This window comes from Columba livia, chromosome 5 (genome assembly GCF_036013475.1).
Source record: "Columba livia isolate bColLiv1 breed racing homer chromosome 5, bColLiv1.pat.W.v2, whole genome shotgun sequence".
NCBI classification, from domain to species: Eukaryota; Metazoa; Chordata; class Aves; order Columbiformes; family Columbidae; genus Columba; species Columba livia.
The window spans coordinates 11,808,827-11,832,877 of NC_088606.1; the positions used below are offsets into that span (position 1 = coordinate 11,808,827).

The 24,051-nt window shown below is 37.8% G+C and overlaps 1 protein-coding gene across 12 annotated transcripts in view; it reads right to left on the bottom strand.

Annotated features, from left to right (window-relative positions):
• The window catches only part of TRAF3 (TNF receptor associated factor 3), a 74,609-nt gene that overhangs the window by 11,601 nt on the left and 38,957 nt on the right, over positions 1–24,051 (bottom strand). For 8 of the 12 annotated variants that reach the window (XM_065063435.1, XM_065063430.1, XM_065063429.1 and 5 more), the window contains 8 exons: positions 23,602–23,858; positions 20,521–20,572; positions 18,188–18,292; positions 17,112–17,279; positions 12,114–12,194; positions 9,425–9,499; positions 7,533–7,625; positions 2,919–3,059 (listed from right to left, as the gene is read on the bottom strand). In XM_065063435.1, the coding sequence (XP_064919507.1) occupies positions 2,919–3,059; positions 7,533–7,625; positions 9,425–9,499; positions 12,114–12,194; positions 17,112–17,279; positions 18,188–18,292; positions 20,521–20,572; positions 23,602–23,843 (957 nt within the window). In that variant the 5' untranslated portion in view covers positions 23,844–23,858. The remainder of the gene's footprint in view (positions 1–2,918; positions 3,060–7,532; positions 7,626–9,424; positions 9,500–12,113; positions 12,195–17,111; positions 17,280–18,187; positions 18,293–20,520; positions 20,573–23,601; positions 23,859–24,051) is intronic. The other 4 variants (XM_065063437.1, XM_065063436.1, XM_065063438.1 and 1 more) reach the window with 3 other exon arrangements.

Consider the following 24,051-nt stretch of genomic DNA (forward strand, 5'->3'; position numbering starts at 1 on the left):
CAACCCATTCTGGGTTTTAGCTGCTTCTACTACATGCTGGCAAACATATAGTGTTTTATCTCCTGTACCTCTTCATGAGAATTCAAGAGAGACAGAATAATCAAAAATAGACTTGTATCCTGTCTTTAAAAAGCAGTGGGATCTCTATCTTTTTAACCTACAGAGAGTCAACCTCCCTCGTGCTGGGAGACACTGATGTACTAAACCTGAATTTAATGCAGCAGTGGAGAATTTCACTCTCTCTAATTATTCCATTAGAAAGCACACAGATGTCTCACACTGTATTCATAAATTTTCAAGTAGATATCAATTTTCTGCCTGCACTTTTCATTCCAGCAACTGACCTCTCCAGATCATTAATCCAGAGTTATATGCCTGGCAAATCATTGAGGGCTCTTCTTGATGCTAATTTTCATCTAGGTTTTGTTTGGTATTTCTAATAAACACTTTCCAGAATTTTAGCATTGTTATTACTAAAAGAATTCAGAAAATATCATGAGGAAATGAAGAAAGTTATATTTGCAGTTCTCTCTCTTTCAGGTGCTCCTAATGGACCTTTCCATTGCAACTGATAGAGCAAAACTGAAAAGCTGAAGCACAAACTAGAAAAGGAATCAAATGCACTACTTGACTAGAAAAACAAACCATATATCTTTCTCCTTTGAAGGAATGTGTTGCCAATCAAATCATTTTATATTCACAAGGTCATTGTCTCTTTTGTCTTTAAGTACCTCATGTCCACACTCAGTTTAAGACTTGGCTTCCTCATATGCTTCCATATACTCCTAAGAATGACTGAATACTGGATGTAAAAGTTCCTTTCCACAAGACAGCAGACAAAAAAGTATCACATACTCTCATGGTAAAAACACTTTCCCTAGAGACCAGCATATAGACAATTAATCCGAATCAAAACACCTCAAGGTTGAGGTTCCTGACAGTTCCCAGACACCTTTGATGCATTTCCAGCAGCTGTGCTAAACCCCTCATAGCACAGACGATGCCAGAAACAGCTCTTCTCAAGCCAAAGGCGGCTACACAACAACTAATATTGAAACTGTACTAGAAATTACTACCATGTATAGGACTTAGGGGACTAATCAAATAACGCTTGGCCAGACCCGAATTGGGTAGTTCTACACTGGAAACATCTGTGGCTCTTGTACAGCCACGGCTGCCCAGTGCAACCCAGAAAAAGAACAGCTCGCAACAGGTAACTCATTCCTCCAACGCCCAGTAGGCACCAGAAGAAGAGTAATAATATTGTCCAGGGAAAACCAAGTTGAGGTGTGTTTCCAGGATGCCCTTAACAACTTGAGTGAACCACGAGGTTCCAGTAAGCAGAAGGAATCGGGTTAAAATAGCTGCAAAACACAGTTTGACTTAAAATAACTAAACTAAAGTAGCTGGCAAGTAGAAGCAAAAAAGGAGAGGAAAAAAAAATAATTTAAAAGGCAAAACATATCCTCCAGTACTTATTACCACCAAAAAGCCACCTGTTGAAATCTGCCAACCACATTGTTTTGTTTTGTTCTTTTTTTCTAAACATAAACCATTTGAAAATTGATTTTGCTAACACTTACAGCTTGAGGAAATCAAAGATATTGCAATCTGTTTTCAAGACAATCATCAGAAACTTTGCTCTAGGTCTTTTCCATTTCCCCTCTCATCACTGGTTATTGAGACAGCATGTGTAAAAACCCCAGGCTTACAAATTAACTTACCTCCCGGTAGATTCAATCAGCAATATCAGTACATACAAAGATTAGCTCCCCAGTGTCAGAATGCAATATTGTAAGCATGCAGCCATATCCCAGACTATCATCAGACCAAATAATAATGACTAAGGCAGGCTAAGCTGGTTACTATGTGGGCAGAACATGGAAAGAAACAAGCACTATAAGGAGAAACGTTGGTGCTGCCAAACTTAAAGGTTTCCTTATAAACCAACATTGAGGGTCTCAAGGCTCTGAGCTCTTGAATGTCCTACCCTTTGAATTTTAGCCATACTCTAGTTTGGATACTTTTATCTTTCTTGAGTATCCACATTTGCAATTTAATATGTGAAGTGAACAGGAAGTGAAAAAAACTGTTTTTATCTACACCCCTTTAAGCTGGTCGCTAAAGCAGGTATGCGATATTCTAGCAGAAGACATACTTACATAATGTGTAAACAACACCTTCACAACAGCTTGCTAAACCTGTCCTGAGGGTTCCCTAATTGTGGCCAGTATCACGCAAGCTAACACAAATTCCTGGCATCCACTTTCCAGGTCAGCTCTGACTCCAAAGCAAAGAATTCCAGCTTGGGCTTACGCACCACGCTGGAGCATCCAGAGGATTTCTGGTTCGACACTGGCGAGTGGCCAGGTGAATCAGACCACAGACTAAGGAAACTCAAACCTACTGGCAAAGGAATAATTAGATACATATTCCTCAGAAGGATAACAGAAACACGGATCTAAAAAGTGCATTCAAATGCAACGTACTATGTTTGAATTAGTTACACACCAGACTGATCTCACCCATGCTTAATATTTTTAAAAATACCAGCAAGTAGAAAAGAAATATACATCATACACATGACAGTTTGAAGGTGCTAATCTTGCCCTCCAGTTTGACAGCAGTTCCTTAAGCAGTTAATTTTTTGCAGAGAAGAAAAAAATAATTGATTATTCTTGAGATAAGATCTGTGATTTTGTTTTCAAACTTTTCCCTTTTTAAACAGGGTTTTTGTTTTAACACAGGCTGGGCAACTGCAGTGCTTTAGGGAAGTGAAAAAAAAACAAAATAGCTTTATAATAAGGTAAACTTTCTCCCCCCCTTTTTAGTTAGAACACCTCACTTCACAAGTGTAAAGGCACAGAACAGAAGCTACTGCCATTTCTGCTTTAATGGGGAGATTCTAAATTTCTTACCTGTAAATGAAGTATTTTAGATTCATTATTCCGCAGCATTTCCTTCTGTCTTTCAATTTCTATTTCAAAGCTACAAATCTGATTATGTAAAGTTTGTATACTCTTGTTCTTTTCCAAACTTTCATTCTGGAGCAAGGCCACCTGGAAAAAATTCTACAATTACTCCTGCCAAAGTTTATTAAAAATACCTATAACTTAATTAGTTTTAAGCTATCTTACACATATGAAAGGGATGAGATCCTAGTAAAATCCCTATCCACATCTTGCAAACAAATAAATAAACCCCAACCTTCTGAGAGCTACTGTTGCACTTCCACAGCGTGGTATTGGTACGAGTTTGGCTAATGAAAGTGCAGATGGGATATACAAACAGCAAAAGAACTTGTGTCTAAGCGTAATCTTCTCTTTATTCAGCTTGTTATTTTAGTGGCTTGGTTCCCTGGTTTCCACTAAGTGACTTGGGAGTTGCTTGGAGTTTGGAAGAAACAACCTATTTAGCTCTAGATCAGCACTAAGATCTCAAACCCCGCGCAGAAAGGACAGCAGAGGAAAGTCAAGCAGCTGAAAAGCTGCTCAGGAAAGGGAAATGTTCATCTTCCTCACCTACTCCCATCTAAACTGATCTAGAGCAAGTTTAAGGAAGAACATCTGCATGGGATTGGCTTGGCTTCACAGGATGTGATGGTGATGGAGACTCCTGAAATGAGTGAATGCAGAAGGGATCCATGCATTGGAAGGAAAACCCAATGGTGCCTACAAGTAGAAAAGACTAAGGAGCTGCAGATTATATTCTCTCTCTATATTGACATCTTATGAATTCATTCATTAGTGACTCATTCTGATTTTCAAACATGAGCCTTGTTGGAAGAATATCATTTATTATATCTCTTTGGAGATGAAAGTAATACAGCAAATGTTCTCCATCACACTATTTTGTGCTCTGTTCATTAATGTGGTTCGAGGAAGGGGGTTGCTTTGTGTTGGTTGGTTGCTTTTTAAAAAAACAAAACAAACCCCTCACTTTTCTCTAGGCAAGATTATTCAGTGGCAAAAACGTAGAAAACAAATACTTGACACAAAACAACATTTGGACATGCCCTAATTCCACAGATAGATCTTCATATGGATTAGAAGCAGCACCATTTCTGATCCACAAAAATCTTTTGATAAACATTCCACATTAAGACAAATTACTTGGATGCCTCATGTTCTCCCTCAAAAAATCTGCACCAACACCCCCAACAGAGATGCTGGTTTCAGGTGAAGGTATTTTTACCTCTGATACGGCTACCTCTGTAGAATTCCACCCCCTTAGCTGCCCTTTGATCAGACATAGTTGAATCATTTACATGTCACTGCATTCCCAGACTCAAGAAGTCAGCCTCTTTAAAACAGTAAATAATTTCCATTTCTATACTAGCCTAAACTAGACACAGGCCTGCCAAAGTCTACAGGCATTCAGCACATTCATTGCAGAGGAGCCCAAAAATATACCATTACATATGTGCTTATCTGCTTTTCAATACAACACAGAATGTGTGCATATACACACCTACATTAGTTCTGCATTTTATATATGAAAAACTGGCAGAAGAGGCTCAGGAGAAATGAGACAAAGCTAATTTTGCCAGTGCAGAGAGAGAAACAATCTCGAGGCTGAGGGAACACATGTCTAGGTAATAGAGAAAATTTTCAAAAACAAGTTTAAATTTAAACGAGTACCCCTGCCTCCCACAGATTCCAGATCCACCGGGTAGCCACTTTAATTCTTTGCATCCTCCTTTTCGTTAATGAGTCAGAGTTCTTTAATTAATTGTGATCTTTACATTCCCATTTTCTCATTGTTTCCTCCCCAGGCCTCCCAATCACAAGGCAGTTACACTCTGTGTCACTAGCATCACTTTTCCATTTTTGTACAAGTTAGGATACGTGGGCCTATCTTGTACTGAGATTTTCCACGCAGTTCTACAGAAGACAAGAAAAATGGAATTATGTCCTGCAGCCCTTAATCATACAGAACTGTCACTGCTAAGTTCGTAATTGTAGTAGTTCAGAGGTAATCTGTGAATAAGAAATCTTGAACACTAAATATAGTTTCCTAATTGCATGTGGCATAAATCTCTGGAATTTGAGTTAAAAAAGGTAAAGAAAACACAGCATCTATTCACAAACTACATCGATCAGTTCCTTTACTTCCTTGTCATATTGGAAATATTGCTAGAATAATGCATGCTCTTACATTCAACAGTTTTTCAAATTAAGCTACTACTTCTTATTGCTTACTAAAATAGAAAGGAAGAGACCCTCTCATGCCACAAAGAACTGCATTAAAATAGACAGGTCCCATATTTAAGTCACATATTAAAAAAGCAAAATGAGCTTATATCAGATTTCTTTAAAAATGTGATGAAGCTACAAAATTACATTGAAGTCACTGTTTCCAACATCACAAAACCTGTGGGAGCTCAGTCTGCAAGTCTGTCCCATCACAGAGTGAACAAAACCCTGGATTTTAATTCACCCCACAAAGTTTTGATTCAAAATTTTACATCTGACCTTCTCTTACTACTCTTTGCCAGCAGCACCATTCAAATACCAAACCCATAACTTGGCACAAGCTTTGCAGCTCCGAGACTTTCAGGGTGCACACTCCACCAGCACTGTTAAAGAACGTGGTGATGGGGAGAAGAAAAACCTCATTTCCCCTCCATCCATGTCACAGGGAGCGTTTCTGATGAAATCTTGACCTGACAGAAGCCAACGAGAAGATTTCTAGCGACTTCTGCAGGGCCAAGATTTCTGTGATATTCAACAACTAAGTTAACTTCACACCGTTGCTCTTCAGTGCATCAATTATCTTTGCTCTTCAAAGAAAGAGAACAATGTGAAGTTACAAATCATTTTGCTACCCTTCCCTAGAATAAAGTCACTGACATATGATATGCGGTTAGCTATTCTGGTAACGTGGCATGGCCTTGGGATTTCCAGTGATTCAACTCTTTATTATGAATAGGAAGAAGGCTACAAAGCAGGAAGTGAAAAGAAAAGAAAATGGACAAGCAATGATAAGCAGTCCTAAATGAAAGTTAAACCAAAAACTGAACATAAAAGAGTAGTAAAGTGTATATTGTCTTAGCTCTATAGGAGATAAACACAGAACTGCTGGGCATTTTTTAGAGACAAAGCACCTCTCAGGACCCTGACAAAAGGCAGAACATGATCTATTCTGGAAGTCACAGGGAACATGCTTTTTTCCTATGATGTAAAAGAAATTGTAAATCTCAGTCAGCCTAATGAAAAAAAGAAGTGAGGATATGAACTTGTACCTGTTAAAATAAAAAAATAACATAGTTCCTACATTAACCAAGAAATTCTAGTGCAAAACCAAAATTAAGTATTGTTATTGATAATCAAACTTACACAGGTAGTAAAAATCCTATCTAAAAAAACTACACTAGACGTCCCCTAGGTTCCATGGTTTCCTTATAGGGCTTCAAGTTCAAAACCAAGCAGTCCAGGGACAAATCTGCTGGGGACAAAAACCATATTTTGCTGTTCCTCTTAATTCTGCTTTAAAACTCTGCGTCCTGCGGCCACAGGACCTGCTGGAAAGCCACACATGAGCAGTCACTGTAGGCCCAGAAGGGAATTCGCTTTCTAGACCGAGTTTGTTAAACTCGAGCTAGTGATCTGCTGAGAGGTGACAGAAGTCACAAGCCACAAATATCTTAACTGCCCCTAAGCTTACACTGGAGTTGTTGCTCTTATTTTGCTCATTCTAGAAAAATCTGAAGGAGCTCCTGATTCTTCTGCCTGCATCTGTAGAACAGTTTAGTAATTCTGGGATTTGTTTCAACACCCTCCAAAAGCAGCAGCATCATTTTAATGGCTATGTACAATTTTATCAAAAGTATTTAAGAAAACAGTGATTTTTAAAAAATTTCTCTTTTTAAATCAAAGCCTTAAGTTTTATTTGCAGAACAGATGGTTAATTCATTCAAACGATTCACAAGATCGTAGCTGATACCGATATGATTTCCAGCATCTCCCGAATCCCAATCAATCTAAAACCAGGCGTCCCAAGGAAGCCCTGCAACATGAACTTCATTCTGGTCTAGCACTAAAGCAGAAATCATCATGCCAATGAATTACCATATGTTTAATTTAATTAATTTTTGCAGGTCGTTAAGTTTGGGAAGCAAGAACAAAAATAAATTAAGTAAATAACTAGTTTATTACATTGTACTTCTTATAATGTTATCTCTGGAAAAATATAGCTCATAGATCTGCCATAGCTTTCCAAGCCCTCCCTTTTGTAAGAAGGCAGCTCAGAGAGGAACTTTAATACTGGACCTTTTATCTATGTGAAGAAAATATTTTAATTAGGTTACCAATGAAGAAAATTGTATATGGAGTTGCGAAGCCAAGTTTCTCACAGCATTTTGTTATAACAAAGGTACCAGATATACTAAATGGCTTGACTGCTTTTGAAGCCTACAAGTGCTTTAGCTGTACTGTTGAACAGCTGTTGAACAGACAAAAAAAGCGCTTCTTCCAGTACTTCTATATGATTTAAAGAAATCAATGAAAATTAGAAGTGAGTAGAAGATATACCTTATTTTCTAGAGCATTGCTCCACTCTTTCAATAAGTTAACATGCTGCACTGCTGAGCTGGCTTCATGTGCTTTAATTTGTTGGTTTGTTCCCTGTGACAACAAAGAATTTATACATTTTAGCCAATTCCACTTCTTTTAAACCTACAAAGAAAGAGTATATCAAGACATCGAACCAACACTACATATTTTGGTTCACGGATGCATGTTGCAGAACTGTAGAGAGAAGGGAAATCTACTTGGGAATTTACAAAAGTCAGGAATACATTTAATACAGCAAGTGTTTTATACAACTGCTATGTATCTCCATCCAGTGTGTCAGATACATCAGAGGCAATAAAGATGAACAAGATTTACGAAATGAATTGTATTTTAGAGTCTTCTGTGTAGCTTTACAGTAAACAAAGCACAATAAAACTCTTGAGTCGTACAAAATCTAAAACGTCCAATTCCCCAAACCATAATTTAAAACTTTGGTTGTATTTCACAAACAGCTTCATAAGCACTAAATTTTCCCTCTGTTGAGTATTAAAGACAAATATTTAAGATCAATTTATCATCATTGGAAACTACCAGCTTTATAAACCACTCTGAGAGATATTACAACGCCTAATTTGTCATCTTGTTATCATGATTGCTGGTATTCAGATTTGCTGCCTCTGCACAACCTATAAATGCTGTTACAAATAACCACTATATAAAAAGTTTACAGAACACACATAGATCATATACAGAGTACATAAGATGCAGACCACGTTACTTACTTTATTTGTATTGTGTTGCATTACACCTACTTCAGTAAGTGTTTTGCAATGCAGAGTATATTAGCTCTGATGGTAGATACGCTGCAAAGCAACTGCAAGGGTTTCAATGATCCTCAAGGTATGTACTCTATATAAAATACTAAAAATATATATGTGGATATATGTACATATATGCACACATATACATACATAAAATGAATGGCAATACATACGACATAACAGTGGGCAGGGTTATAGCATTGATCAGTTCTACCGCTAAGAGCATTACTGTTAACACTTTAAGTGATAAATGCTCGTTGTTTAAGAACCTGCAAACACCCGCAGGAAGGAGTTTATTGAAAAGTGTTGCTGCTTACAGTTCTTGTCTCTAAGTTATCACGGACTAACTAATGAATCACACTATCTGATAAACTCCATTTTTTCCTGTCAGCAGTTTCTGAAACTTCCTGACTAATCTCTTCATTATATAAGCATCCAAATTCCCCAAGATACATGGTAAGGGAAGCAGAATATTGGAAGAGACTGGAATAACACTACTGAAACTACACTCTGAGGTTTGGCTGGGTTTAATTTCGTAAAATATTGCAGGAATTGCCAAGATTAACATCTAAATCTTTTTTTCAAAAGTAAATTTCATGCTATGCCTTGATTATACACCTATGTGCACGCAGACATATGAATGCACATAAAAATACATGTTTTAAGTGCGGTAACCTATGCTTAACCTTAATAAAAATATTAAGACACACAAATGAGAGAAAATATAAACATATTTAGCTCAAGAAATTAAATACTTTTATAGAAACAACTAAAGTTACTACCCTGTTTTCTGGAGAACAAAAGGAACTTTCCTCTTTCTTTAAGTTAAAAAGTTCTTCAAAAGTATCATCTTTCTATTTCAACAAGATGTACCTAATAACTGAACTCCCAAACCACTGCAGGAACGTGTGGGATTTTTATATTGCTTATTTTAAAATGCAAAACCAAACATCTGCTGCATAATCACTTGATGCAACTGGATGATGTTTTCTTAACCAAGACTAGAGAAGTCCAGAACTTTTATGTCAAAGAGTTAGGTTCTATTTGCAGACTTTCATCAATTGGGAAGTATAATTGTTATATACTGACCTGAAAAGTGCAGCCATAACGCTTAAAACTACAGGTACTTGGGGCATTAATACATTCTGACAAATGTGCATTCAACTGCAATAGGAAAAAAATGTGAGTTTTGGCAAGACGTTTGCATGATAATGCTCAAAACATAAAGGGCACAGGTTATCAGGTTTGTATCGTGTGCCACTTGCAGAACATACAATACATGTGTGTATATTTTCTCCAGCCTGACCTAAAGTGCAAATACTATATATACACATATGTAAACCACACGCACATGCCAATACAGTATACAGTGTGATACACTTAATATACAGTGAAACTTCTACTAAAGACTGTTTCAATAGGCAATCCAATTAAAAAAAAAGCAAACAAAAAGAACACAATCTACAATTATTTATATTATTTAATTTGACTTCAGTGAACAACTAATTTTTTTCCAACAAGTGATTTTTTACCAGTGTTCTGAGCAAGTCTTAAGATCAGTTTCACTGTAGTAAAGTACATTTTTTCTAATCCTAATTTCATGAAGAACCAATTTTTCAAAACATAACATGCAATTCCCTGGCCCAAATTTAACGGTTAAATTACACAAAAAAGACTAAACAAGTACTGCATGAAACAGACAAAGAATTTTAGAATAGGTACAGTTAATTAACTTTAAAAAATGCAGTACACAGAATTAAAACTCATTAGTAAAATGCCTGCATTTTTCACAGACTGAGATTTATTCCAGTATCTTGGATTATTATGAGCACAAACCACTTTTCATTTAAAAATAAACCAATTCACAGAAGCATATACATATATATACAGACAGCAGCCATTGCAGCACAGAGGGCAGCAGCTGGATGCAAACTGCCTAAGAGTTGGAGCAAAGAGCCATTTATGGAAAGGATAGCACAACAACACTCTCTCTTCAAAAAGGGGATCTGCAGTTTTTATTTCCCACAAAGCAGAAAGGAGCCGGAATCCAGCTCCTCAGCTGGCATCCCTCTTTTGGGCTTCAAAATCGCATTTGAAATTCCCACCCCATAAGCCCCACGTGACTCAGCTCATCCACCTCCACGTAAAGAAGAGCTGAATCAGTTCTGCTCTGATATACGCCTATTACGTTCTAAACACTATCTGCAGAAATTCGCGGTGTAGTTTCAAGAGACACGTGGTTCAGAAAAAAAAATCAGACCAAATAAGAGACAGGTGGCATAACAGGTTTTACAAGAAAGCCACATTTTTAACTTCTCAAAACCAGAAGTCTGCCAAAGAGTTACAAATTAAACATCAAAAATTGCCTTTTATTCTAGGTAAGATAGAAATATGATATTCACGCTACAGAATTTTCTCAAACTGTTAGGCAGGCATTTCCCTATTGTCTGCATTAGAGTCATTGTCCCTAACCATGCAGCTAAGTAATACATACATTTTCACAGTATCAGAAAAAAATTAAGCAACATACAGCAACAGATGATGCAGGGCAAGATGACTGTTTAAAGTGCTGTTTCTACCAGTGGTTTCAGAACCCAATTCTGACTAGATGTGCAAGGACCCAGGCTTTAACGGGTCGATTCTTGTTAGCACTCAAGATACACCTCTTCTCAAAGTAACTGCTGAAGCCAAGATTTAAGATTACGTCTAAGTGCTCCAGAACCAGGATCTAAACTCAGAAGCACGCACTGATGGAACTGGCTCATATTTTCTCTTCTCTTAGCAGCTCAATTTCTCTTAATAGCTACAGTATCTATCATGTATTTTATATTTCATTATCCTTGGGGAGAAGGCTGCCCCTGTGCTGGGCAGATGCTTTATCTGCCTTGTGCACTACAACATAATTAAGAATTTACAAGTGTAACTGAGAAATAGGACAAATCCAACTCAGGCAATAAGTACCAGTGAAAAGAGAAAAGCTTATCCTCAGAAACTGCACTTTCCTTAACTGAGGCTTACAGAGTGCTGAAGACTTAAATAGGCTCTTTCCATCCTTGGTGAGTAAATTCTTTTTTTAGGAAAAAATAACACACATCGACTTTGACAGACGCTACTTATATCTTTCAGTGCACAAGAACATGGATCTGTTCAAAAACAACAGGTTTTAATTGTTTTCTTTTAATCTGCTCTATATATTACTCCTAGCTTCTATACATTAAGAGAAATTTTTATGCATTGTTGCATTTGGCTGTTGGAATGTTGTACTCCTATTATCCTGTATCTTACACTAATTCTTTAAGCACCAGTTGTTATTTTTTCTCAAATTTAACAGATTTAATTATAATTTAAGTTTCTACACATTTATATGATTTTTCTAGTCTTTATTGACTCCTGCTAATGTGCACTACATTTTAATCCTCTCTTTTTATTTTAATGTAAGTTAGTTACCTCAAGATGCTGCTCTATTGTGCTCAACAAACGCTTCAAATGGGGGAAGGGTAGGGGGAGCGCTAGTAAAAATGAAAGCAGGAAAGACATGCGCTAATCTTGGGCAAGCCAAGTGTAAGAATGACACAAAACTAAGAAATTAATTGTTTTTAGATAGTTTTTCAGCAAATCATTAAAGATACAAGTGTTATCACACTTAACTGTGTGGTAGAAAAAGCTTTTCTTTAGATCTCACATTTTAATAAAGAAATGGCTTCTGGCAAAATTCTTGCGAGATCTTACTAAAAAAAGCATTTAATTTTTCAGCACAACACTGGGCATGACTTCTTACCTCGCTCCTCATCAGTGTTTTAACACTACATTTATGAGGACAGGAAACCATGACACACGGGCAGTCTGTATCTTCATGTTTCTACAGAGGAAAAAGCAAACAAACCACAAATCAGCTCTTACTCTGAAATTAAAGAATGGACTTACCTGCAAAGAAACCATCCTACAATTATTTAGAAAAACAAAAACAAAACCAAAACATACACACACAAGATTTTTTCAATGTTTATCCCAATTGTGCAGAGTTACAGAACTGCAATTGCTCAAACGTCAGTTTATGCTTTTGAGAGATGTGTTGATATTGCAAAGCAAAAATAAGGGTTTTCCAGTGTTTTCCCACACAGAGAAGATATATTTTCTTCCCATTTTATTCTTTTTACTTAGAGCAATGAAACAATAATAAAAGTCAAGTTTTCTTCCCCAGGAATTACTCTAAAAATGGGCATCTTTAAGAGCAAGCAGAACCATTGCAGGTGTCCTTTTTAGTACAGGCACACAGCGCATGGAAAAGCTCTTCAGAAATACATTGCCCACTCTCAGAGAATCTCTCTTTCCTATGTACAGATATTGTCCTTCCAAATAATCTTATAATTTTGATTCCCAAACATCTGATGCCAAGTCTCACTGTCGTACACCCGAGGGTCAAAAAGATGTTGAAATTTTATCGTGATGCTGGGCAGGTATATTGATCTGAACCCACATGATGACAGATACTTCAGTACAGGTATCAAACCACATCACCATAGGGCAGGAAGAAAATCAGGCCCAAACTAATTGAATTTACACAACTTCTCAGCTTTTCTCAACAAAAAGAAAAATCTGGAATAAAAAATAATTTGTTTCATATCAAGTGACATGTCCCATTCAACTTGAAACAAACTGTTTCATTTCTGGCACTTAAGAAAATGAAATGAAGGTCTAGACATATAAGCCTGTTAGAAAAGGAGGACAAACAGCCTGCTCTTTTTGCCCACTAATGATGTCTATTTTTCTGAAACAAAATCAAGATGTAAAGGAGACGCAAGCTTTTAGATGTGAAAGGCCTTCGTCCAGAACTGTCATAAACCTGCAAATATTTGAACATTTATATCTCCTCGCTGTTAAAAACAGATAATCAGGTATGCTGTTCTAAAGCAAGTCTATCCTGCCATCCTTCTTATTTGCACTAGTTCACCTGGTGTAGCATGTGTAGACAGTCACAGTGACAGAAAGCAAGGAAGCCTCAGGTGTTCCTGAGTCATAGAGCTGGGACAGCCTCCCAAAATGTGAGGGTGAGGAGCCAGCTTCAGCCCCTCCCCACCAGGACACAAACACCCAACCAGGAGCAACGCCAAGAGACTGACAATGTCTCTCCCTCTCAGGGTGACTGTGGTACTCTGCTTGGGGACAGACCTTTTAGCAGAACCTGTTACAATAGGACAGGGGGTAATGGTTTTAAACTCAAGGAGGGGAGATTCAGGCTGGACATGAGGAAGAAAATTTTTACAATGAGGGTGGTGAAACACTGGCCCAGGTTGCCCAGAGAGGTGGTGGATGCCCCCATCCCTGAAGACAATTCAAGGCCAGGCTGGATGGGGCTCTGAGCAACCTGATCTGGGTGAAGATGTCCCTGCTCATGGCAGCGGGGTTGGACTAGACAAGCTTTGAAGGTCCCTTCCAATCCAAACTGTTCTATGATTCTGATAAGCAGTGGCCCATAGAACCATTTCTGCTCAGGCTCAAGAACTGGACCTGGGACACCTCATTCTGAACACATCTGTAATCACGTTGAGGAGAGACATCACACATTACCACACAGCTTTGGGAGCCTACTGCCCTACAAACCTCTTTAATGGTTTATCAACTAGAAAACTAATACTCCCTTCTGACATTCATTCCCTAATTTTAACTTACTCTCTTCTCTAACCTACCCAAACTGTCTGGCAAAGGCTATGACACTGACTCCTGGTTCATGATAAAAAGGCAACATACAACTTCTTGTGAGCCTTCTCTCCAGTCCTCCTCCCCACTCCTCATCCCAGAGCTCACTCACTGAAATCAAAGGGTGTCTTTCCAATGACTTCAGCATATACCAGAGTAATCCCATTCCAGTGGCAAAATCCTCTCCCTGCCTACCAGCTCAATTCACACAGCTGAGCACAGAAACCCCAAAGCCGAAGGCAGCATATAACACGGGTAACACCACATGCGGGGCACCTGGCACAACTGGGGGAAGAAAGGATGTTAACATGGCTCCCCAGTGAATCCAGCGCCACACTGGGAACGACTTTGGTTCCAGAGCAGTGACAAGGGAGCAAGATGACAATGTCTCGTGTCTTCCCCAGTGGCTGGCCCAGCCAGCTCGGCAGCCTTTCAGACTAGTGAGTCCAGACTGCCTTGGCAGGGTCCGCCTGGGATGGGGTGGCAGTGAAAAGCCCAGACACTGAAGCTCTCCTTCCACATCTATATCATACTACTACCACTCACATATTAGCTCTCTAGAAGCAGCACCTCCAAGTAGTTTTGTGGATAATCCACAGAAAAAGACAATAATTCAGAAGCATCTCAGGCTATTAATTTCTGTTTTAACAATGCACCATCTTTATCTGCCAGGAGTTACAGGATGGGAAAGGTAGCTTTGTGACAAAAAAAGCCTGCAACTTTTTAGATGGTTTAAACAAAAGAAAAGGAATTAAGAAGTTAACTGACTTAGTGACAGTACAGGCAAGAAAAATGAAATCTAAAAAAAATGTGTACTAACATTGTCAACTGAAGAGTCTGCCTCCAACAACGGGGATTTCCTACCCCACAGGTCATGGGATTCTACGAAGACCTGAACCATACGCGTAGTCCGGTAAAATTATTTTTGTTTCCATTTGCATACCTTTTTTCTCGGTACGCTCCCTCTATCTGCATTTTCAGTTCAAGTCAGTGAGGCCTGCTTCACTCATTATTACATTAGAGAAAATTTTAGGCTACAGAAGCTCAAGATGAACTCAAGCTGTGGGTGACAAGGCTCAAATGAGAATTCAAAAGGAGCCTGTCATTCAAACTTACAGTCTCATTAAGCTTCTGATTCTCATTACCAAAGTGCAATGAGGTATCAGGCCACAACAAATAAAACCATCTTTATTTCTATAATGACTGAAATTTTAAAAATCTAGGCAAAAAAAGAAAATAAAAGTAGCAGTCAATTGCTAATCTTCTACTTGTGGAGCTTTCTGTATCTTTAAAGCAGCATGGAAGCAAAACTGTCCTTTTTCTATGTACTGCAACATATAAGCCAATAACAATATAAAATCATGTAACACTCCTTGGAAATGTTCTGATTTACAAATGCAGATTTGTTTAGAACTTTTAAGGGCAGGTGAACAGCAGTACCAACTTTAATACAATCCAAACAGTGACATCTCAACATAAAACTACATTTTAACAAACCTCTTTGGCTCTCTGAATAAGCCCATTCTACTGCCTCTTAAAGCGACTCAGAATTCCACCACTTAAGAATTTGGAGAACAATTACTTTATTTACAAACACTGTTTTCTGTATGTCAGAGGAATACGCCATTCCTGTTTCCAACACATCTGGCTAAAATAGGTTTTGCTGTGAATTAAAAATCTGACAGACTAAAATTTGTCTCACCTTCTGAGTATCTTGAAAGCTACCGCTAGGTTCAAAGATTCATAAACGTTAAATTCATCAACATCTGATAAAAGATGCTGTTCTCAAATTAAAACATTGTTCTCTGTTCCTCAAAATGTAAGGGTATTTCAGACTCCCAAAAAAAATTTAACTACATTCTCCTATAAAAAGAAACTGCCTACAAGGATTATGTGAGCATGTTGCTTAGATATGGAAATCCAGTTTGTACAAGATGACATGTTTAATACTCACTGATTTCATCTGTTACAACATTACACATTTTTTAATGACACTCTTTGCCTCACATCAATTCCCAGCCTAAAGAAAATTCTGTGAGAAGTGAACCCATAATCTAACTAAATCCATTTTCACCTACATATCAGAATGTGCAAGGATAAATACAGTGCAAACTTAATTTTCTCTGTGTATTTTCACATTTCAGCCACATTACGCTACGTCATGCACAATTATTAAAGTACTTGCCCTTGCAAGTACACACTCAGACAACTGAAAGCCAAATCCAAATCAGAACTTGGTGAGATTCTACCTCTGCTTTTTTGTAATGATTTCTCTGAGCAAAGAATGTTTCTCAACATTGAAACCTTATTTTTCACTTGTGTTCTTGTGTATTGTGTGTCAGGTGAAGTCTCACATCACTCTTACTAGACTAAGAAGGTCCAAAATCCAAGATTGTCAGACTACGGAAACCATGTAAACAGAATTTTTTTTAAATGTGAAAATTACAGCAAGAGACATATGGCATAACAGAGTTCAGTGTGAAATAATGCAAATACAGTCAAGCTACAATTTGACATGTAAAGTAAATATGATTTTCTCAACCTCTGGTCTATGTTTCTAACTTAGAACATGCTGCCTGTCAGACAACCTACTCACATGTGAAGAACAGCAGTAACTCTGTCTGGGCCTGTCATGTACCATTGCTGGCTATGCCAAGACACAATGTGTTTTTACACAGTTTCCTTCTTTCCTCTCATTAACAGATCCCAAGAAGGATTATGTAGAAAGATGCTGTTTCCCCAGTCAATTGCTATGCTTATGCTTTTCCTGCACATTTAATCATTATGACGGTAGCTGCATTTATTATATCAATTTAAGCAAAATAAAAAGCATAGCAAAAAATACTTTAGTATCAATATTTTGCAGTGGGTGTGAATTTGTTTTAATGCAGTATCTAAACATCAGAAAAAAGAAAATGTCAGTGCAGTAGTTGATGTTTCTGCAGCAAAAAAATGTTTTGAAAGTCAGCTTATTTTCTTTTTAGACTTACTAATTCTGGCTGAGAAGCCAAGGCTCTACTGGCAGCTACACAGAAGCACAAGAGTTATTGTTCCACATTAAAGTATGAAAATACTGCACCTGCAACATAATCATTGGGACTTGGCTTTTACAGTATTTACAGGTTGTCTCTCGGTATTTACAGGTCTTCTCTACATGGTCTGGCAAATCTTTTCTCAGTATTTTTTCTTTGCAATCAGCACGAGGACACGAGAGTTCTTCAAACTGACAATCAGTTTTCAAATGCATCTGAAAGATCAAAAAGAGAAAACAGTCAAGCCAACTAAGTTTTGTGCATGTCTTCTTAGCCCTTGAGCCATCCCATGTTAAAAAACTCCAGAACCAAAGTAAGTAAATTTATTTTGTGCACTCAGTTCTGCAAGAGCAAACACTAACAAATATACTCAGGAATCATTTCTGACTTTACATTCGCTTTACCTAGGCAGCAGATTTCACTGTATTATAGATGTATGCAAGCTAATTTTATACTAAAAAGCATTCTATCACAGTCCAGAATTCCACACAGGATATTTAAACAAAAGGTGAGCCTTCTTTGTCAAGGTATATTATTCCCCACAAACGTAGATGCTGCTTTAAGTTGTTTAAGAACCTGAGCTTGCTCACTCAAAGCAAGTTTAAATACCTACACATCTCACTGCAGACTGCTGTGCAGCAACCCCTTCCAACTGTTAAATTACTGGATTACTGCTATGTTATGCCATCATGCCACAAAGCTACAAGCTATATGGTGCAAGTCTGGAGAAGCCAAAGGTTTAACTCCATGCATAAACCACCACTTACATGACAGGACTAAGACTGGTAAACAAAAATACACCAAAAAGGAATTCAAATTTCTCACGTTTGTAAAGTACACATTAAGATTTTCCTGAATTTCACTTCTCCCTCCACTTCTCATTTGCTTCATGCATTTATATTTCTAAACTTTGGTCCTACACAGTCATAAGACTTTTGACTATAATTCCTCCTGGCTCATTGAAAAGCCAAGTTTTAAAAACATTTAACTCTATTCCAACATTTATAAATAACATTAAACACTACCATGAGCAAGTCAAGAAATGGACTGGGGGCTCAACTTGCAAGATTTCTTCTCATTCTTTAACTCAACATGAAGCTTATGACTATGCTAGATTACTTACCAGTAACTGACCCAAAGATAGTTGTTCTTTACAGCCCTTGTTTTCATTTCTGCAGTATATTTGAAGGGCAAGCAGTTCTCTCCTGCAACAATTATCTTTAAATACCTGAAAAAAAATATCACTTCATTTTAGAAATTTAAAACCAAGTTCAAGCAAAATAGAAGCTATGCAATTTGGCTACAGCAGTGTCATTTAATTCTAGTTTTATGTGTCAGAAATAAAATCCTACAATTCAATTATTCTTGAGTGTGCACATCACTGAGATTCCTCCACTACAAAGCAGCCCAGTGAAAGAGAATATTTGGACAGATGCTCTATTACTGTTTCACTTTTGCTATAAATACAATAAAGACACAGGTACAAGAAAGGAATACATTTTTTGCTATTTGCTTGCCAGTAACAGGCATGCATAAGGTCGAACTCTCTGCATTGTTTGGGAAACTAGTGTATTAGGGACAAAACCACAAGATAAAAAGAAGAGTCAAAGCGCCGTGGTTCAGAGAGGAAGGATTTCAGGGAAGGTAGTCCCATGATGACTAGACTGGTTAGCTGGAACACCTACTTGCATTTCAGTGGTAACACATAATTAAAGACGTCCTAAGGTCATAGACTGGAGGAGGTTTATTATTTCACAGATAATCAGGCTTTAACCATCTCTCCATTTTATTGTTGATAAGCCTCTCCACCATTTTTTGTCTATAATAGAACCACAAGAATTTAGAGAGCTCAGGGTTTGGATTTTTCAACTTTTATGGGCGATACCCCATTTAAGACAAAGAAACAACGTAGCTGCACTCTCAGGAAGCCCCATTGCTAAGGCAGGAACTGGGGATGAGGATTAAAGACCATTACTGCTATTTTGAATTCCAAAACAAAGGGACCAGTTATTTTGCAATTGCTTTCGTGACCATTAAGAAATATTAAAGAACCAAGCCCAACCTGTGACTACTTCTCTGACAAGAGTTCTGTGATACTGTGTATGCTACAGGGATACTGTAATTACAGAACGGTTCTACATGCTAACATTTAAGAATTATGTTCAGGTATGTCCACAGTGACTATGAATCTATCCCCAGTACCAGTGAAGAAGGAAATGCTGCAGCCATTCTCATCTGATCTCATCTGACACAGGTCACCGATTTCTTTTTACTTTTCAGATGCATATGAGAAGTTTAATGAATCAAGAAATCTCATTTGAATAATTTGCTGGTACCATAATATTTTTTCCAAAGTAATTCACAGGGTTACTCGGTACAGTTTTGCTGACTGAAATCAAGGTAAGAAGACAATTTTTAAACCGTTTTCCAAAGACCGTCTAAAAGCCCTCCAGCAGTTTTGGACACTGGCATTCTATGGGAAGAGAGAGGCCTCCAGCTTCATGAAAATCACACACTTGCACAGTTAAGTCTAACACATATTTAATATACACCGTCCTTCTCCTGTTTTAGATATATCTAAAATTTCATAACAAATGCACATATTTATGTATATTGGGAGCTAGAAAGTCAGAGTTATAATGACAAATAAAGTAGACATCATGACTGTTTCTCTGAGGTCCTGGAGAGCTCATCGATGTCAAAATTGAATCATGCTCTGCACTGTTCAGGGAACTATTTTGATTTAAGGAGTGATTAACACACCCACCAACATTTTCTTGAAATGGTTTCTATTACAAATATTAGGGAGAAAAGACTATTAACACAAATAATTTACTAAACACTGGAAAATCTGATGTAAAAACTGCATAAACTGTGTACACTAAGTCAAAAAGAATCTTCTCTACCCTCAACCCTTCAAAGGCAACACGAAGTTTTGCTGTGAAAAACAGTGAAGAGGATATCGGTGGAATAACCATATAAAAAGAATCTGATTCTATTACAGTCACACTGTAACTCCACATTGTTCTGGTTCCAGTGTGGTTCACATAACAACACACTGTAAAAACAGATTAGTGAAAACAGTAGACACTGGTTTGGAGCCAATTCAGGAGTAAGGTTTGCCTAGATCTGTCACATCTCTCCATCTACAGGAGATGCAATATCTCTTATCATCCTCCCACTTGATAGGAGGACAACTGCACTGTGTTGCTGCAGCTCCCAGCTATGAAAACAAGATGTGACACCTGGCTGGACCATTAGGGATGAAGTTGACATGTTGTTTTCACTACAAATGAGCTGTCTTCTTATATAAAATACACGGTTTAGGTTTTGTAACAAAACTATCTTCCTCGGGTAGCTTATTAGGCTTATGAAATAATCACCATGGAGCAATAATACATCTTACGTATGCCACACAATCAAATACTCTTGAGTAAGAAACAATGTTAACAATACCTTGTCTTTTACTATGCTTTCTTGACAGGCTGTACATTTTGGACTAGAAGAACTGGAGAGAAAAGAAAAAGGAAAAAATATTTTAACTCATCTGAACTTTTGTAGTACAAAACTTTCCACGTATGAGGCACTTAATTATGATTATTCGATATATTTTAAAATCATTAAAAGTGGATGCAGTTCATTACCATGAACAACATTATGTTATTTCAAAAAACCTGAACACTGAGTTTTCAGTGGACAGTCTGGCATTCCTAAGGAAAGAAGACCCCCCAATGCCTCCAGCCAACTGCGCAGTGGTCTTCTGCGAGGTGGTAAAATTCATTCCCTGTTTCACAGTCTGCACTTGATCCGCAATTTTCGCCGCTTCTCAGTCTATCTTTGCAAATAGGCAAAATATTGTCCATTTAGTTATCCAGTCCTTTTTCAAACACCACCTAATTAAACTTTACTTTCTCTAACAGTCAATTATACATCATCTTAGGGTAAAAAAAGTATTTACATCTGTCTCCTGCAAGTCTATTCTGGTTTGAGCATCTGTTACAAACCCTTGCTCTCTCCTTTACCTGAACTATTGCCCTGTAGCTGTTTTGGTAATCTAATTACCAAACTTGTGATCTCTTAGACAACAGGTAGGTTGAAGAGCAGAACAGCCTGTGAATAGAAACAGAACTGAACTGAGTGTATGAAACCTGGGTTCCTACAGCCGTTTTTGGCTCTGACCAGCTGTTGTAGTTGTAAATACCTTCATTCCTTTTGAGTTCCTTTTCCCCATGTAAAATAGGGATAATCATACTGATCTTCCTTGTAAAGCACTGAGATCTATGGATGAAAAGCAGGAGGTAAAAGCTAGGTAAATTCTTTGGCAAAGCAACTAATTGACAGGCTATGTAAGTTACGGTTGCTAGCAGCAGTGCAAATCAATGTGAAGGGCTAAATAAGTTCAATGATGTTATACAATCAGTATGGTTATTTCAAACCATCTCACTTGCTTCTGCTCCTTGAACTGGCCATTCTGTGCCTCATCATATTTCTGAGCATCTTACCTTGCAACTTCAATATCTGTAACATTTTCCTTAAGTAAAAAAAACAAACCACCACACTCACAGAGAGGAAACTAATCTACTTGAGGGCATATAGTGTTTAAAACAATGTCATGCTTTCCTTGCTTATACTGAATTCACTCAGGCATCCCACTCATTCTTTTAAACTACTGCTGCATACTAAGCAGACATCTTAACTGTGTTATCTACCCTGACTAACAATTCTTTGTCCTCAAATAACCCTGGAACAGAACCTGCTAGTATGTCATCAGTGTGTGTGTGCAGCAGCATTTCAACACTGAATGAAAAATTTTTGTGCTAACTACAGAAACAATGTAAACTTATTTTGCTTCCAGTTTTATGGCACGCTTTTTATTTCTCAAAAGAAGGAATAATAAATTTAATTTTAATAAAGGATTTGTTTGCAACAGGCACTTAAACACAGTGAAATAACTCAAATGAAAGAGCGGTGTGGTAGATGGTCTTACCCATGTGTCCTTTTAAATAACAGACTGGTTGGAAAGCCAAAAAAGGCACAATTACGTGTATTCTATCTGCATCATAATAAGCATATGTGCACGTCTCACAGCAGGGAAGAAAAACTGCCCTGATTCCAGCAATACCAGAATTGTTACTGCTTAGATTGTTAAGGATCTGCTCTGTCCATCTGCACACATACAAGCATGGCAGCTGTTTGCTTTTCTGCAGTCACTGTTACTAACCATGTAAGAGTCTTCCAAAAACATATATTCAGAAAAAAATAACTGCATTTCTTAAACATAAACTACACTTCACTTGAAAACGTGTATTGAAAGAAGAGTTGGTGGGTGGTTTTCTGTTGTTTTAAATTTGACATGCTGTAGGACGTAACCTACAAGAGTGGATTAGTGAGCTATGAGCCCTTGTATTTGCACAGCACAGAGATTACTCTTTATCATGAGACAGAATAGTGTAATATCCTCCAATCTCTTTTGCCGTGCAGCATGTAGTCTTGATTTATATCTACCTGAGATTACAGTATTTCCAAGTGAAATATAAAGGAATGCCTGGAGTCAGGATGGTCACAAAAAGAAAACATATCACCGAGACCTTCCAAAGTCAAAACCTCTGTTAGTCCAGTGTCAACATCCAGTGAGCTCAGTCTCTTCTGTACCTCTGCTTTCCCACTAGTAAGTGGAAGTATTGACTGCTTATTTACCCCAGGAGATTAAAGCTTGGAGAACGGCCTCCAGTCATTAGACCAAGTTTTGAAATTGCACTGCTGAACACAATCAGTAGCCATGCATCAAAGCTGAGAGGCAAAGAAATGTACTTCTGCTGATGCACAGATATTTATTAATAGCTAGATACTCCTTGAGCGATTGCACTTTTATTCTCACATAGACTGGGAAAGACTGGATCTGTCAGCATTCATTTTACGTCTATAACATTCACTCGCCCACTCTGCACTCTGGCCCAAACATCTCGGTAATAGAGAAGCCAGCCGTTCTTCCTGACCCTGCTGGAGCCACACAACAGAAAGCCCCAGGACATACAACTGGAAGGGTTATGGGAAAGGGAGCTCCACAAGCAGTTACGTTTACCCAAGGGTCTCACCACTCAACTGCAAGACTGTGTACGCAGCTGGGTGAGGTACTATCGCTCTAAGCTGCCTCTGCAGGGTCACTTCCTCGCACAGCCACGATTTACTGAGTGTATTTTACACCAAAATAGCCATGTGAGCAGTCACATGAAACAGCCACTCCATTTAGGCTCCACAGGCAATTAAATTCTTACTTAAAATGTCACTACATGGGATTAAACCACTTTAACAATGTTGCTGTTTCCAACAGAATTGTTGGAAAGCTTAGTTATCTCATCCTGACCCAGAGTAGAACAGCATATGGATAACAAATAAACAAGTAAGCAACAAGCAGAAGGCTGCTTTGAGCCAGAGAAGCAGCTTAAGGTATTCCTAAAACTACAAGTGTCCACACTATTTTCAGCAGTTCACAAGATTTAAAGGTATCAACATGTTCTATCACAACAAAAGACATACCTCAGCAAGGCATTCATGCAGGTTTCACAGAATCTGTGTCCACATTCAGTCTGTTTAGGATTGCATAAGATGAGGTGACATTTTTCACATTTATACTTATCTTCTACAGCATTCACAAATTTCTCTTTGTAGCCACCTTGCTCTGGAACATAAATCGATGCTGAAGGACTGCGATCAGGATTGGCCCTTTGTTGTACCATTTCTACAGATAAAGGTGGTTCTGTCTTCTTACTGGTGTCCATGCTCTATGATAGTTTCTGTGAAGGAAAAACAAGAAAACCTCTGAGAAATTAAATCTCTTTTTCCATTTAAATGAAATAAATGGAGCACCTCTGAGAGACCATGTAAAAAAAAAAGAAAGCACTAAGAGGTGTGTGTGTTCACACATTATGTGAACATAATACATACGTAACTGTGTGATATATTACATGTAGCATATCTGTAAAATAC